The sequence below is a fragment of the Bidens hawaiensis genome, unplaced genomic scaffold (genome assembly GCF_021521415.1).
Source record: "Bidens hawaiensis isolate Kalapana, Puna unplaced genomic scaffold, B.hawaiensis_p1.1 tig00003739_1, whole genome shotgun sequence".
In the NCBI taxonomy this organism is placed as follows: domain Eukaryota; kingdom Viridiplantae; phylum Streptophyta; class Magnoliopsida; order Asterales; family Asteraceae; genus Bidens; species Bidens hawaiensis.
Window position 1 is genome coordinate 224,989 of NW_027491214.1, and position 15,919 is coordinate 240,907.

General features: G+C 36.8%; 1 protein-coding gene across 1 annotated transcript; it reads right to left on the reverse strand.

The window, feature by feature from the left end:
* Positions 1–259: 259 nt before the first annotated feature.
* LOC143624242 (putative linoleate 9S-lipoxygenase 5) lies at positions 260–14,480 on the reverse strand. Its single transcript, XM_077094960.1, has 9 exons — positions 14,315–14,480; positions 12,795–13,057; positions 12,390–12,630; positions 11,164–11,571; positions 10,844–10,929; positions 10,597–10,704; positions 10,202–10,506; positions 9,735–9,998; positions 260–1,159 (listed from the first exon to the last, which is right to left on the reverse strand). Exons 1-9 carry the CDS (start codon positions 14,478–14,480, stop codon positions 406–408), a joined length of 2,595 nt encoding a protein of 864 aa, XP_076951075.1. The 3' UTR covers positions 260–405.
* Positions 14,481–15,919: the final 1,439 nt, after the last annotated feature.

Here is a 15,919-nt window from a genome sequence, read left to right on the forward strand (position 1 = left end):
TGATTGTGATTGTGATTGTGATTTGATTGGAATTAGTTTCATATTCCAATTCCTTCCACATAAGAGAACACGTCATGTCTAAGGGATTTAAATTCGAGTTCCTCTAATTCCATGAAACGAATGCGCTTGACATACTTATAAAAAGATACATTTGGTCAGGTCTATTTGAAATGCCATACTCCTTATGATAGATTCAAAGCTTATAAAATAACATAAACAAACTAGTTTCTTGAAATAAACTATTATTACACAACTGCAAAAACAAAAAACACAATTTATTGTTCTATAATACAAATCACATCATGCTCCATCACTTTTATTTAAAGAAGCATGAAAAAAATAGGATTCAAACCTACAAACATATAACAATACTAGATCAAACACAATATGATATCAGCAAATCCTTCATATAGAGACACTATTCGGTATACCTCGACCAGTAAGACCAACGTCGCTACTTGGGTACAACAAAGTGTAAGGCACTTGAGCCGGTCCAGTCCTATTAATCAACCTCTTGTCTCGATTCATCTCATCAATCATCCTTTCTATCCTCCTCAAATTCGCCCCAAAACGTTCAAACGCTTCCAGTGCTTCTTTATCAGCGGTCCATTCGGGTGTATCTCTTTGCCCAAGGTACACCTCATCTTGTGAATGCCTTGACAAAACCTCAATCAATGAGATCCCAAGGATACTTTGAAGCTGAGGAGTCACAGTTTTTAAAAACGCCTTTTCTTGGTCAGTCTCAAGTTCATCATATTCTGTGGTCCCGGGTTCAGGTAAGAGCCTTCGGCTCATTGCAGGCCGGTTAGGCAGGTACCCACCATATGGGTACTGACCAAAGTTCACGGCTGCATGGAGTGCAGAAGCCACCCATATGATGATGGTGCATGATTGTATAAGTTCATCGCGTGTCCACATTTTAGGCCACCACGGTTTGTTTTGCAAATCACCGTGACCTTTGGTTCGGACCTCGTGCCACCAGTTTTTGAGCTCAGTGTCGTTTTGTATGTCTTCATCGGTTTTGTAGTAGATGCAAACGTATTCGTGCACCCATGACTTTATTGCTGACCATATTTCAAGCCCGTCGACTGCGAATGGGTAGTCTTCTATGATGAGACGAACACCATGAGGCGAATTTGAATCCGGTACAGCCATTCCTCTGATCAATAATATTAATAAAATTTATCAATACTTGTAAAGAAATCAAATGTGCAGCCAGTAAAGTAAGGGTTTAAATTCTAATTACAATTTCTAACAGGTTTAGTTTGTAATTAATGTTAAGAGAGCGGGATATTCTTGTTCGTGTTCATTTGTTTAGAATGAATATGTTCGTTTATGTCTGTTTGTTAAAGAGTATAAAACGAACGGCTCATGAACATAGATGAACATATATATATGAGCTTTAAAAATGTGTTGGGCTTAAGAAGTTATTTAAACTAGATTAAGTGGTAATTGGCCAAACACTTTAAATGATATATTAACGAATGTAAACGAATGAACATTAACAAACGGGAACTAACATAAATGAACGTAAGCGAACGAACATAAACGAATTTAAATGAGCAAACGTTAACAAACATAAATGAGCAAACAAGGCAGGGTTCATGTGTTGGAATACCGTATGCCCGAGACACATAATTAGGTTAATGTGGCTAGCCGTGTTTGATCCAAGTCGGGTCATACCCAATAACGAGTTAGACCCACACCCCATGTCTTGGTCATTTTTCTTGTCATAAGGTTGAGTGTTTTACTTATCTAAGAACCTAACACACCATGTTGGTATGATGGTGTGTGATGATGAGAAAGAGGTCATGATCAATAATATATATACAACTTTCAAGTAACCAAAAAAAACCAAGACACAACTTTCCTTTCTTTCTTTCTTTCTAGCTCACGGCCAAAAGAAAAGAAAGGGCTCGGGTCTCGGGTTTTTCGTGTTCAAGTTTCCTAGCATAGCTCGGTGTGTGTTGGAGGCTCGGGGTATATTCCATTTGAGGGTTTTCCTTTGAAAGTCTAGCATTCACATCATCATCTTCTTCAACCATCTACTAAACTCTTAAAGGGTTAAGAATGTAAGTTTTACAAGCTTTGATAGTTTAGCTTTTCCGTATCATTTGATCCTTGCTTCGGGTTTCTAGCAAATAGATTATTGGTAATCTTATAACATGAATAAACTAGGTTATTCATGAACATATACATATATAAACACATGGATACATATGTTTAGTTTGTAAATATCACGCTTCCGCCTAAATTGTGACTAGTTAAATGGTTAACTAAGATTATAAATTCTATAGAAACCCAACAAATGGCATCAAGAGCCGGGATACGGGAAACTAAGCTTCGGGTTCTCGGTTTTATTTTTTCCCCTTGAAAGATTTTATACAAAAAAAAATTAACATGCATGAATTTTTCTTTGTATTTAATCTTGTTATTGTTTTTGGCTTTGTTCAAAAAAAAAAAAAAATAAAAAAAAATAAAACCGAGTATATGGGCCGAAGCCCAAATCGGGTGATTTGGGCCGAAGCCCACTTGGATATGGTTATTGGGCTAACCGGACATAAAAGGGAAAAGGCTATATGGGCCGAAGCCCATTTTTGGTTAAATGGGCCGAGCCCATGAGGTTTTTAATTGGGCCGAAGCCCATGTGTTGTGCACATGTGGGCCGAAGCCCATAATCTAGTTATTGGGTCAAGCCCAAATGGGTTGGGCTAGGTCCGATAAAGTCAAGGGGTTTTGGAACGGGTTCCTAAGACATAAAGGGTTATGTTTGTTAAATACTAGACCGAGCCGTAGACCAAGTGGATGTTTGTTTGTGGTTGATGTTGTGATTGTAATTAATTATTCAAGTTTCGGTTTGTAATAATTAATTAGGGGCAATTTTGTAATTTTGTAATTATTTATTCATATGGGTATGTAATAAATAGGTTATTTGTATTATCTTTATTTTATAGAAAAATGTATTAGGACATTTATTTTGTAAAATAAAGAAGATTGCAAAATTGGAAGTTTGGGCCTAATTGGGCCGGGCATGGTGATAATGGGTCTCACAAACCCATTAAAGGGATTTAAACCCAAAAGGACCTAAGCCCACCAATTGAGCCCAAATGGAAGCTTATGGAAGCTAAGGCCCAAGTTCAAGCCTAGTGGATCACAACGGGGTTGAAGAAGATGCTCGAAGCATTTGGATGCGGGATCGAGTGGGAGCTACAACATCCATGTGTCATGTGTCCCTTAGGATCGGACCTAAGATACACACTTGTTTCGGCTAACAAGTGTGGTCTAACTTAGTGGCTCGTGTCTAGTATAATTGTGTATGCTTGTTAATTAATTGATTGTTTGATTGTGTGGTTGTTAGATATTAGGATATCAACTTCGTCACATAGAATTAATTAACAAAGCATAAAACGGGTTCTAATAATTATCGGTAATTACGTGACACATAGTTTAATAAAATGGATTTATTAACTAGCCGTCTCACGCCCATAATAAAATGGCTTTATTATAAATTAGAATTTTGAAATTGGTTTCAAAATATCATGTTACTAAATGCATGTTAGAACATGATTTAAAGTTTTACAACTAGAATTATTAAAACTAAAAATCCCTTTTAAAATTAAGGATAATAAGTTAAACACCATCCTTTTGTATAACGCTTAACATATTAGTAAGCTCTTAGTGGGAAAAAGGTCACCTAACCGCGTAGAGTAAATTAATATGTTGAGGTAATATTGGCATATAAATGGGAAAAAGGTCACCTAACCGTTTGTATGTTAATATTACAAGTTGATACAAGTAGGACGACTTAAATTAGAACCATGTGAAGAGGGTCACCCAAGCATGGGGTCTAATAGGTGTTGATGGGATAAACATGCCGACACGAAATATGATTTCGAACCGGTCCCATAAACTCTAGAAGTTGCAAAAGGGTTTGCAATTGTTATGAATAACTACCTTGATAAACCGACAATGGGAAAAAGGTCACCTAACCGGAGTCGGGTTTATCGTTGGATTCTAGATTTTAATTATTAATTATATTTGGTATATATATAAAAGGGTATTAATAATTAAAAAGGTAAAACACTAAAATGAACTTAATTAAAATTCTGCAGATGGCCGCACACGTCGACGACAACATAATCCCTAACGTCCAAAATGTCTCTCTCCGATCTATTCTCGCTAAAGACCGTCTTAACCACAATAACTTTTCGGATTGGTTCCGAAATTTAAGGATAGTTCTAAAACAAGAAAAATTATATCATGTTTTGGAAACACCTATCCCCGAAGAACCGGAAGAGGGTAGTGAGGTCGAATATATGAATTGGGTCAAACTCACGGAAGATTCCATTCAAGTGTCATGCCTCATGTTGGCGACTATGGTTCCCGAAATCCAAAAGGATTTCGAAAACCATAATGCGTACGACATGATTACTCAACTTAAGGAAATGTTCCTTAAGCAATCGAGGGTTGAAAGGTTCGAAACGGTTCGAGCCTTGCATGCATGTAGAATGGATGATAATCAACCAGTTTCAACTTATGTACTTAAGATGAAAAGTTACATTGATCGCCTCGCCAAGCTCAATTGTCCCATCTCAAAAGAGTTAGCAACGGATTTGATCCTTAACTCTTTGTCGAAAAGGTTCGACACTTTCGTATTAAATTATAACATGAACGGGTGGGACAAAACCATTGGAGAACTTCACTCAATGCTTAAAACAGCCGAGGCGAGCATGGGCAAAAGGGTTTTACCCATGTTTGCGATCAATGAAGGTAGATCCAAGAATCGATCTCAACCCAATCTTAAGGCTAAGGTAGCCAAAAGAAAGGGTCCTCCTATGCATCTTAAGGGTAAGGGCAAATCACCGGTTATGGCAAAGAAACAAAAGGTTATGGAACCGAGGGGTCATAAGGATGATCCTTGTTTTGGTTGTGGGGAGACCGGACACTGGAAACGCAATTGCCCGGTCTACCTAAAAGAGCTAAAAGACAAGAGGAATGCGGCGCATACCTCGGGTAATGTCTTTATGATTAATGTTGAGCTAAATCTTATTTCTTCTAACACATGGGTATTGGATACCGGATGTGGAACTCATATTTGCAATTGGTTGCAGGGGTTCAAAAAGAATGAAGACTTAAAGAAGGGCGAAGTGAATCTTTTCATGGGCAACGGTGCAAGGGTGCACGTGGTCGCTAGAGGAGACTTCACTTTATCGCTTCCAAGTGGTTTGGAAGTTGTTTTGAGAAATGTTTTGTATGCTCCTAGTTTGACTAGGAACATTATTTCTGTGCACCTTCTTAGACAATGTAATTTTGATTTTAAATTTGTAAGATCAGAAATGCATGTATCATCTAATGGTATCTTTTATTTTAAAGCTGTACCAAACAACGGTATTTATGAATTGGTTCATGATAATACCTTAAATAGCTCATTATATCAAACCTCTACTAAAAGACTCAAAAAGGATTTGAGTGATTCCTACATTTGGCATTGTCGCCTTGGACACATAAACAAGAATCGTATAAATACTCTCCAAAAGAAAGGTCTTTTGAAAACAAACGAGTTAGGTTCGTTTGATGAGTGTGAATCTTGTATTCAAGGCAAGATGACCAAAGAGCCTTTCAAAGGTACAAATGAAAGGGCTAAGGATTTGTTAGGTATCATACATACGGATGTATGCGGACCTTTCAAGCCAACTAGTAGGAATAGTGAAAGGTACTTCATTACCTTTACCGACGATTTTAGTCGATATGGGTATGTTTATCTAATGAAACACAAACATGAAGCCTTTGAAATGTTCAAAGAATTTCAAAATGAAGTACAAAATCAGCTCGACCGAACAATCAAGGTACTCCGCTCCGATAGAGGAGGCGAATACCTAAGTGATGCTTTTCAAAGTCATCTTAGAGATTGTGGAATTATTTCACAGCTCACTCCTCCTGGAACTCCTCAACATAACGGAGTATCCGAGAGGAGGAATCGAACACTGTTGGACATGGTTCGATCAATGATGGCACGAAGCTCACTACCGCCATCATTTTGGGGATATGCGCTACTCACAGCGGCTCGTATTTTGAATATGGCCCCGACCAAAAAGGTGGATCGAATACCCTATGAAGTGTGGCATGGAAAGGTTCCATCCTTTTCATATTTAAGGGTATGGGGATGCATAGTTTATGTTAAACGTGACACCCCAAATAAGCTTGAGGCTCGATCCATCAGGTGTATCTTCATAGGATACCCAAAGGATGATATAGGATATATATTCTATGATCCTAGTGAACAAAAGGTGTTTGTTTCACGCAAAGGATACTTCTTAGAAACTAGGTTCCTTATGGAAGGACCTAGTGAAAAGAGAGTGGAACTTGAAGAGGTTCAAGAATCACTGGATGATACACAGTTGGTCGATACTAGCTTTCGACACGAGGATGTTGAAGATTATCAAATGGTTGATCATACACACGTTGCTCGCAGATCTAATAGGATTAGTCGACCTCCCAAGAAATATGGATTTCTTGTGGATGATTGCTACTTGGTCGATTCGGATGAACCGATCTCCTACAAAGATGCTATGTCACAACCTGATTGTGACAAGTGGCTTGAAGCCATGAGCGCCGAGATGCAATCCATGCACGATAATCAAGTTTGGGAATTGGTTGATCGTCCACTTAACTCCAAACTGGTTGGATGTAAGTGGGTCTTCAAAAGGAAGACCGATATGCATGGAAATTTAGATACTTACAAAGCACGACTTGTAGCAAAAGGTTTCACGCAAACTCAAGGGATTGATTATGATGAAACCTTCTCGCCGGTCGCGATGCTTAAGTCGATTAGGATATTATTTGCCATTGCAGCTCATTTTGATTATGAGATATGGCAAATGGATGTCAAGACCGCTTTTCTAAATGGATATCTTGAGGAAGATGTCCATATGGTTCAGCCTGAAGGTTTTATCGATCCATCTAATCCTGATAAAGTTTGTAAGTTAAAGAAATCAATCTACGGGTTGAAACAAGCATCACGGATGTGGAATCATCGTTTTAATGAAGAAATCAAAGCGTTTGGTTTCGTCCAAAACGGTGATGAGGCGTGTGTGTATAAATGGGCTAGTGGGAGTATAATCATTTTCCTTATTTTGTATGTCGATGATATACTTTTATTTGGAAATGATATACCAAGTATGGAAAACGTAAAAGCGTGGTTAAGTAGTCGTTTCTCAATTAAGGATCTTGGAGAAGCGACATATATCTTGGGAATAAAGGTCTATAGGGATAGACAAAGGAAATTGATCGGACTCAATCAAAGTGCGTACATTGATAAAATCCTGAAAAGGTTCAGGATGGAAAACTCTAAGAAAGGTTTGGTACCTATTCCTAGAGGAACCGTGTTGAGCTCATCCCAAAGTCCTAGCTCTAAGGAAGAGCAGGATAGGATGAAGCATGTTCCTTATGCTTCGGCAATAGGATCTATTATGTATGCAATGATGTGCACCAGACCGGACGTCTCGTATGCTTTAAGCATAACGAGTAGATACCAGCACAACCCAGGTGACAGTCATTGGATGGCTGTCAAGAATATATTAAAATACCTTAGAAGGACTAAGGATATGTTTTTAATATATGGGTCTGGTGAGGAGGAACTCGTCGTAAAGGGTTACGTGGATGCGAGTTTCCAAACTGACCGAGATGATTCTCGATCACAGTCGGGATATGTCTTCATTTTGAATGGAGGCGCTGTCTCTTGGAAGAGTTCGAAGCAGGATGTTGTCGCGTTATCCACTACAGAATCTGAGTACATCGCCGCTTCAATGGCAGCCCAAGAGGCTGCATGGATGAAAAAGTTCATCATGGATCTAGGGATTATCTCTTCCATTCAGGAGCCCCTAGAGATATTCTGTGACAATGAGGGTGCTATTGCACAGATCAAGGAGCCTCGTGCTCATCAGAAAACGAGGCACATTGAGCGCAGATTCAACTACATAAGGGATGAAGTTGAAAAGAGAAAGATATGTATTCATAAAGTTCATACCGATCAAAATATTGCGGACCCACTCACGAAGCTCCTCGATAGGCCAAAGCATGAGGGTCATGTTTGTGCATTAGGACTTCGGTATTCTAGTGAGTGGATTTAATCTGTGTTTAGTGTTTGTATAAGAACGAATGTAATGGGTATCTCATGAAATTAATTATGTTTTAATTATTCAATGAGTTATGTTCTATATTTGCATGTTTAATCCATGAATGACTTATGTTGTTCTAAACGTCCGTAGTCGATCATGCTTGTGGGAACAAGTATGAAGGTAAGACTATTATGAACCCGGATTGGTTGATATTCATGTGATGAATATAAGGCATAGGTTTGCCACCAAGGTTCATAGATATTTGTGGGACACAAATATTGGACATGATCCGCTCTCAAGGATCACTGCATGGAGTTAGTGCAACTGATCATAAGTAATCCTTGAGTTAAGGCGAGTATCATTGTGTCCTTTGACCTGAGATGCATATTGGATCTGGTTTCTCATCAAGTCTGATAACTTGACTCTCTTCTTTGTTTTTCGGTAACACGATGACGTAAAAGAAAGAGCTCAGATATCATACGAGATGTCAACAAGGATGTATGCAGTCAAGATGGGATTTGTTCCTCTTATGTGTTGAGAGTTTAGATGTCTAAGGCCTGTTAAGTTAAATCATTGAGAGAATGATCACTCTGTGTCTCTTCGATTTAACAGGACATCTAGAAACAAAGGGATGTAATGATAAGACTTACCTATATCATATCAAGTATGGACTTGAAGGGGATGATGTTATTGAATGGCACTTAGTCAAACACACTAGGGGTGGTGACCTGTTGTTAGGCGGTATTCACCATTAGCATTAACTTCTTATGAGTCACGTGCAAGTGGGAGATTGTTGGAATACCGTATGCCCGAGACACATAATTAGGTTAATGTGGCTAGCCGTGTTTGATCCAAGTCGGGTCATACCCAATAACGAGTTAGACCCACACCCCATGTCTTGGTCATTTTTCTTGTCATAAGGTTGAGTGTTTTACTTATCTAAGAACCTAACACACCATGTTGGTATGATGGTGTGTGATGATGAGAAAGAGGTCATGATCAATAATATATATACAACTTTCAAGTAACCAAAAAAAACCAAGACACAACTTTCCTTTCTTTCTTTCTTTCTAGCTCACGGCCAAAAGAAAAGAAAGGGCTCGGGTCTCGGGTTTTTCGTGTTCAAGTTTCCTAGCATAGCTCGGTGTGTGTTGGAGGCTCGGGGTATATTCCATTTGAGGGTTTTCCTTTGAAAGTCTAGCATTCACATCATCATCTTCTTCAACCATCTACTAAACTCTTAAAGGGTTAAGAATGTAAGTTTTACAAGCTTTGATAGTTTAGCTTTTCCGTATCATTTGATCCTTGCTTCGGGTTTCTAGCAAATAGATTATTGGTAATCTTATAACATGAATAAACTAGGTTATTCATGAACATATACATATATAAACACATGGATACATATGTTTAGTTTGTAAATATCACGCTTCCGCCTAAATTGTGACTAGTTAAATGGTTAACTAAGATTATAAATTCTATAGAAACCCAACATCATGTTCGTTCTTTTAACTAAATGAACAAAAAAAAATCCTTTGTTTATTAAATATACGAACATAAACAAACTTTCTGCCGAAATAGTTGAACGATAAGATGAAATGGTGGAAAATGGCGGTATACCTGTCGATTAGATCAGCAGGGAGTGCTTGTTTTGTGAAATCCCACTTTTTGTACATGTTGCATGACATGGGCAACGAGTATTTGTCCGGAAAAACGGTTTTCTCGAGAAGCCCACCGGCACTGATGAGTGTTTGGCGCGATAAGGCGTTGATGTTCATCGTGTCACGAAAGTGAGGATGCAAAAGCTTGTGAATTGGATGAAGAACGCTTAGCTGTCTATGTGTCGCGATTATGAAAGGCTCTATTGTAGCATGAGTATGCAGCCTGCATACTAACTTAATTCATTACTTGAACACTATAAAAGGGGCAATTTTGACTTATTTAGGCATTTAGACATTTATTTATTGTACAAGAAAATGAGTATGATAACTATGAGGAAATGCATATGTAATTAATAGTTTACCCTACTATTATTAACACTGATGAATTGAAATGGTTTTTTATTAATATTTGAAATAAGTTCTTACCAATGGCAAACGAGTTGATGGTAGCCAGAATCGTTTACATTCGCATAAGCTTTAGCCAGTAGCCATATGGTGCCTTCTATCCCGTCTGATGCTGGTGTATGTACCGTGCTGATGGCTCCAGCCTCATCACCATTTGGATGTGGCAGGCTCAACTCGATGGCTATTGGTTTAAGTGTACCGTTTTTTTGAAGAAATAAAACAGTTCGTGTGGCATATGTTTTGGTGGGAGTTTCATTTATGCCTCTAAGATATGGCATCAATGGATCATGATGATCTAAAATAAACAGCCTGTGGTTCTTCATTGCCTGAAAGAATTAAATAAGTTAAACATGTATTATATTTGTTTTGAAACAGGACAGGCGATTTATATATTTGATTTATAATCGTTATGTTACCTCCCATACGCTAAGTCCATCCATTTGATCTTTTATGTGATGTTCGGTTATTGTACTGTTTTGTTTCCCGAATTTCGTGGGGTCTAACCCACTGGTTGGAGGGAATTCCTACAAGTAACAAAAAAGTTTGTTTTTTTTATCATTTTAGCTATGAATTTTGTAAATAAGCATAACTAAATTGTATTTATGTTTAACGTTAAGAGGCATTTTATAAATATCATATAATGCATCAGATGATGAAACTTACTTGGAGGCGTCGGATCACAACAGGGCAAATTCCAGCCAACAATTCTCGTCCAAATTCTTCATCAGTTCTCCATGCAGATCGATCCTCTGTTCAAACAAAGAACCAACAAAAGAAATTATGAGAAATATTATAATAAATTTCTATTAGATTTCATATAGAAAGCATTGAAATATATTATTATTATTATTATTATTATTATTATTATTATTATTTAGAGTTTATTTAGGTTTCCATGATCTTTATATATTGTAAGACAGCCTGCTTCAGTAACCCGGTATCAATTAGGTAGTTACAGAAGGTAGTTGTTTCTTTAAGATTACCTTTGATTACTTGTGGGACCGGGAATTTTGCCAAGTGCTCGCCATCAGAACGAAAGAGCTCCCTAACGAACTCGGGCATTTTCTCCCTAACACTTTCTAGGAAATTGAATTTTGGTACCTTAAGGCCTCCATAATAGAGGTTAAGTACGTCATCAAATGAAGAAAACTCGTTAAATTTGTTGCTCGATACACCCTTAAACTTGTGATGTATAGCGTTTTCAATTGTGCCCACAATTTCATCTGAAACTTTGTCCAATACGGATTGAAAACCAGGAAGTAAGCCTTGGGATACTAATTTTAACCCGTAAGCATAAACATCTGCCATCTTCAAGTCGCTGAATCTCTCGTCCCTCGGGACATAAATCTGTAAACTTTGCAGAATACCAATTCGGCTTTCCATATTCGAATCTATAGGAAAAAAAAAAAACAAAAAAACATTTAGTTGCCAGAATACATAGTAATTTGGAAATTGCCTTTCAAGGTCAAACATAGGATTTTACAAAACATAAGAATGCAATGGGTTTGGCTTGGCCAGTAAATGAATCAAACATTCAGTGAATCATTCGGTAAGAAGTTTGTTTGTGTTTGCTTATTTAATAAGTGAACGAATTATACGGTTTATTCGACACAACCGTCAATCTCCCAAGAACACAAGAGAAGAAGAGAAAATAGACCCAAAATAATAATTCTTTCTTATTCTTTATCTTAAACGAGATTACAATATATAGGAAAACAAATGCATAAAAATAGAAAAGGATAAACAATAAGAAACATAATTTGACTATAATAAGGAAACTAAATAATAGATAAACTTAAATAATAATAATAATAATAATAAGCTTATTAATATGATAGGATCGTATCAACGAACATGAACACGTGTCTCGTCAGTTCACTTATGTTCCTAAATGTCTGTATATACTTCATCACAAAGTTTTTTATATACTTCATCATGGATAGTTTTGCTGTTGCAACCGATAAGAATTTTAATGTATAGAGTAACCTAGTTTGACCTTAAGGGGCTGTTTGGGATTGCTTAATTTCAACAACTTATAACTTATTGTAAAGTAATAAGGTATTAGGGATTGCTTATATTGTTAGAGGAAAAGTTCCATAAGTTATAATGTTGTAAGTTTATTAACTTAATGAAAAGTTATAAGGAGGTAAAATAAGGAACCGCAAACAGCCCCTAAATGTCAAACTGCCTCATATATCTATATTTTGACCTGTAATAGTCACAGGGCGGCCTGTTCTACATCTTCGGGGATAAGGACGATCGGTTGAGCCTCCAAGAATAGGACGAACAAGTTCAGATCCTTTATCAGGCTGACTTAGATCATTGTACACATCATAGTCGTACACTCGCTCCCATTCTTCACGCTTTCCGGATCCATCTCCTCTTAGTTCCCCCAGTTCTTCATCTCTGTAACAGCATAATCCCTTGGGTGTTTTACCAGGAAGGTATGTCTGCAACAAAAACATGCATGCTACTTTAGATATCTACTGATGAAACATGTTTTCTATCATTAAGATAGATTTTGGTGCTAGCAGGTCACTTAAGGAGTTCGATAAGGTTTTGTTATTTTAAGACGTGACGAAATAAATAAATACTTTAAAAAAAAGTTAGTAACCTGGTTGGAGAAAAACACGCGATAACCTTTGGCGTAATGTTCTTCATTGTATATCCAAGAGTTGCAGACGAAATGAAGGCGACCGACATTTGGAACATGTGTTAATGTGAGTGTTTTGAGGTAAAATTCTTTGCGGTGCCTGTTCTTGATCAAAAATGCACCTGGAACACCATCTTCATCATCCCAGTCGAATTCTAATTCGAAGGGGGAATCGCCTTTTGTCAACGGTGTCTCTTTTCCAAGCTTTCCCCTCAATCCTTTGGCTTAAAATTGTCATAATCATAATCAAAATGGGCGCATTGCAGCAACATTGCAAATCCGATAAAAAGTTAAAAAACTAAAAAATTAATTGATCTGGTGTTTAAAGGATTTGATTTTGTAGATAGACCACCAACCTCATTAACGTATGATATGTCAAATTGTAATTTCTATCATCTAAAAGCATTGAACCCAATATCTGATAGGTCAAACACAATTAGGTGGTGTTTGGGATTCCTTATTTTTATCTACTTGCGACTTATGAAACTTTTACACTCACACGTTAAACAATCTCAACACCTTTTTTACTTTTCAATAGGCAAAGTAAGGCTAAAGGATGCACCCCCTCAACATCATTCCCCTTATTTGCCATGTATGCGCAACGCCAGATTTACCCCTATCATTCAATATCACCCTTTACACCCTTCAACTAAGGAAATACACCATTCTCCTCATTCTCCATTTTCTATCTTTTTTTTATTAAATTAGATTTTTTTTAAAAGAAAATGAAGCCATTAAAAAGGTTGGCCTCACCACCATTGATGAATGACCCGAATGACCATGGTAATTCCCCTCAGGTCACTAGTGAACCATTTATGGACGGGGCGGTGTTCACTAGTGTCACGCGGATGACATGACAGTCACGTCGGACCATTTGCCAACCTTTACCGGTGGGTCTAAGAAATCCCAAACTACCCTTAATAAAGAGATCTTGTTTTTTTTATTTAGTTGTATACTTGTATTTAATTTTGAATAGTGGCTAGTCAAATAGTGAAAACAAAAACTAAAAGTCGTATAATACTTTATTACAACTTGCGTATTTTAAAACTATGTTAAAGTTTTAATCAACATCTTCAAATATTAAATTAGGGTATGTGTAAGTAATTTCACATTGCATTTATTACGATAAAAGTTGCTATACAAGTAATTTAATTCCCAACGTGATTCATTCGATAGCTGGTTTAGCCAATCCAATCCAAGCTATAATAATATATAAACAAGTGGCATCAGTTGTACGGTACAACCCAATGAAGCATATGTGCCATAGGGGATGAATCTACCTACCAGACTACCACACAAATATGGATTATTAAGAGTTGTACCGTACAACCCATTGAAGCAGTCAATCAAAAACATGATCAGGTAGCACTGTAGTACGTTGACTATCACTTGTGTACTAGGTTGCGCGTTACAACCCAACAAACAAACAAGAAGCAAATGAAATCTAATGGATCAGATTCAGATTTTATAACAAATAATACCGGTAGATTCAGTATGATCAGCACTGACGAGTTGCAGCGACACTTTCCGGCCCAAAAGCTCGCCGAAGGTGATCGAAAAGGAATGGTTGTTGGTCAAGACCAAAGTCCCTTTCACCTTGTTGTCTTCAGTTTTGATCTTCTTCCTCCGATCATCATCGTCCGCCATGGCAGATAATAATTGAATTGAATTGAATGTGTGTGCTTGGTTGTTGAATTGTTTGATTGAGAGGAAGAGAGAAGGATACTTATAGAGGAGGAAGAGAAGTTATGACTTGTGAGAATGAAGAAGCTTCACTTCCCTCCTAATTAATAAACCATTTGTTTGATTTAAGCTGAGATTCTATATAATAATAATAATAATAATAATAATAATAATAATAATGATAGTGGGATTCATTTATACAAGAATAATAACACTTGATGTAACAAATTTATATATATGCTATTCTAATTAAAATATATTTATTATAAGCATAATGCATTCTCATCTTTATGGAAGGATTAGAATCTATGCCATTGCTATAAATCTTATCTTACTATCATAATATTTAGAATTTTTTTTACAAAATAGGAAATTAAAGAAGGGTAAAATGGTTTATTTGAAATGGCGGATCTCAGATTATATATAGGGCGTGTCAGTTTGTGTCGGGTGAGGTGGACAATTATCTGGTGTTCCGCTATTTGAATGGCGGATGTGGTACTTTTATTGTGTGTTCCACCACTTCAAATGGAGGATGTCACTTTTTCTGATCCGCCACTTTGACTGGTGATTCATGTATCCCAAAGTAGCATGCCCCTATATGTAAAACGACATCTGCCATTTGAAATGGTAAGCATCTTCTTGACATCCGCCATTTCAAATGGCAGATGTGAAGAGTACATGTACTATCACTAGATTTGACCTTTGATGATTAACAAGTCCAATGTCTTATTTTTCTTTTTATATTTATTAATATATGTTTATTATTTTTATTTTAATTTTTAAAAAGACATTATTTATAAAATAACATAATATTAAAAAATAATTTGTATTATCCAAAGGACTAATCTGTTTTTATTTTTATTTATTTTACATTTATATTTTAATTATTTAAAATTAATTAGTATTATTAAAAAGCTAATAATTATAATAATAATATTATTATATAATATAATTTAGAACTTTGGTGTCGCCAAGCCCCGCGTATATAACAATTAGAAACTTTTGTGCCGCAAGCCTCGATTGGGCCCCTTCGCGGCACCTTATTGGTGATATTTTTTTTAATTAGTTCTTTTTGTTTTGTTGTAGTTCCGGTACGTAGCGAAAACCGACTGAATGCCGACTTATTTTTTATTTTTTGTTTTAATTCCGGTGTTATCACGATCGTGATAGAAACTGACCGAATTCGTGTAATCTCAACGCGTTTTGTTTTAGTTCCAATTCAGTATCAAATGCAATGAATACCAACCGAATGTTGATTTTGTTTTAGTTCCGGCATCGTAACGAACGTGATGAAAACCAACCAAATTCGCATAGACTGACCACCTAAACACCGGAGATCAGCAACAGTCAGGTTTTACCAATGATCGAGTTTTACTGATCAACGCCACCCTATTGGTCCACCT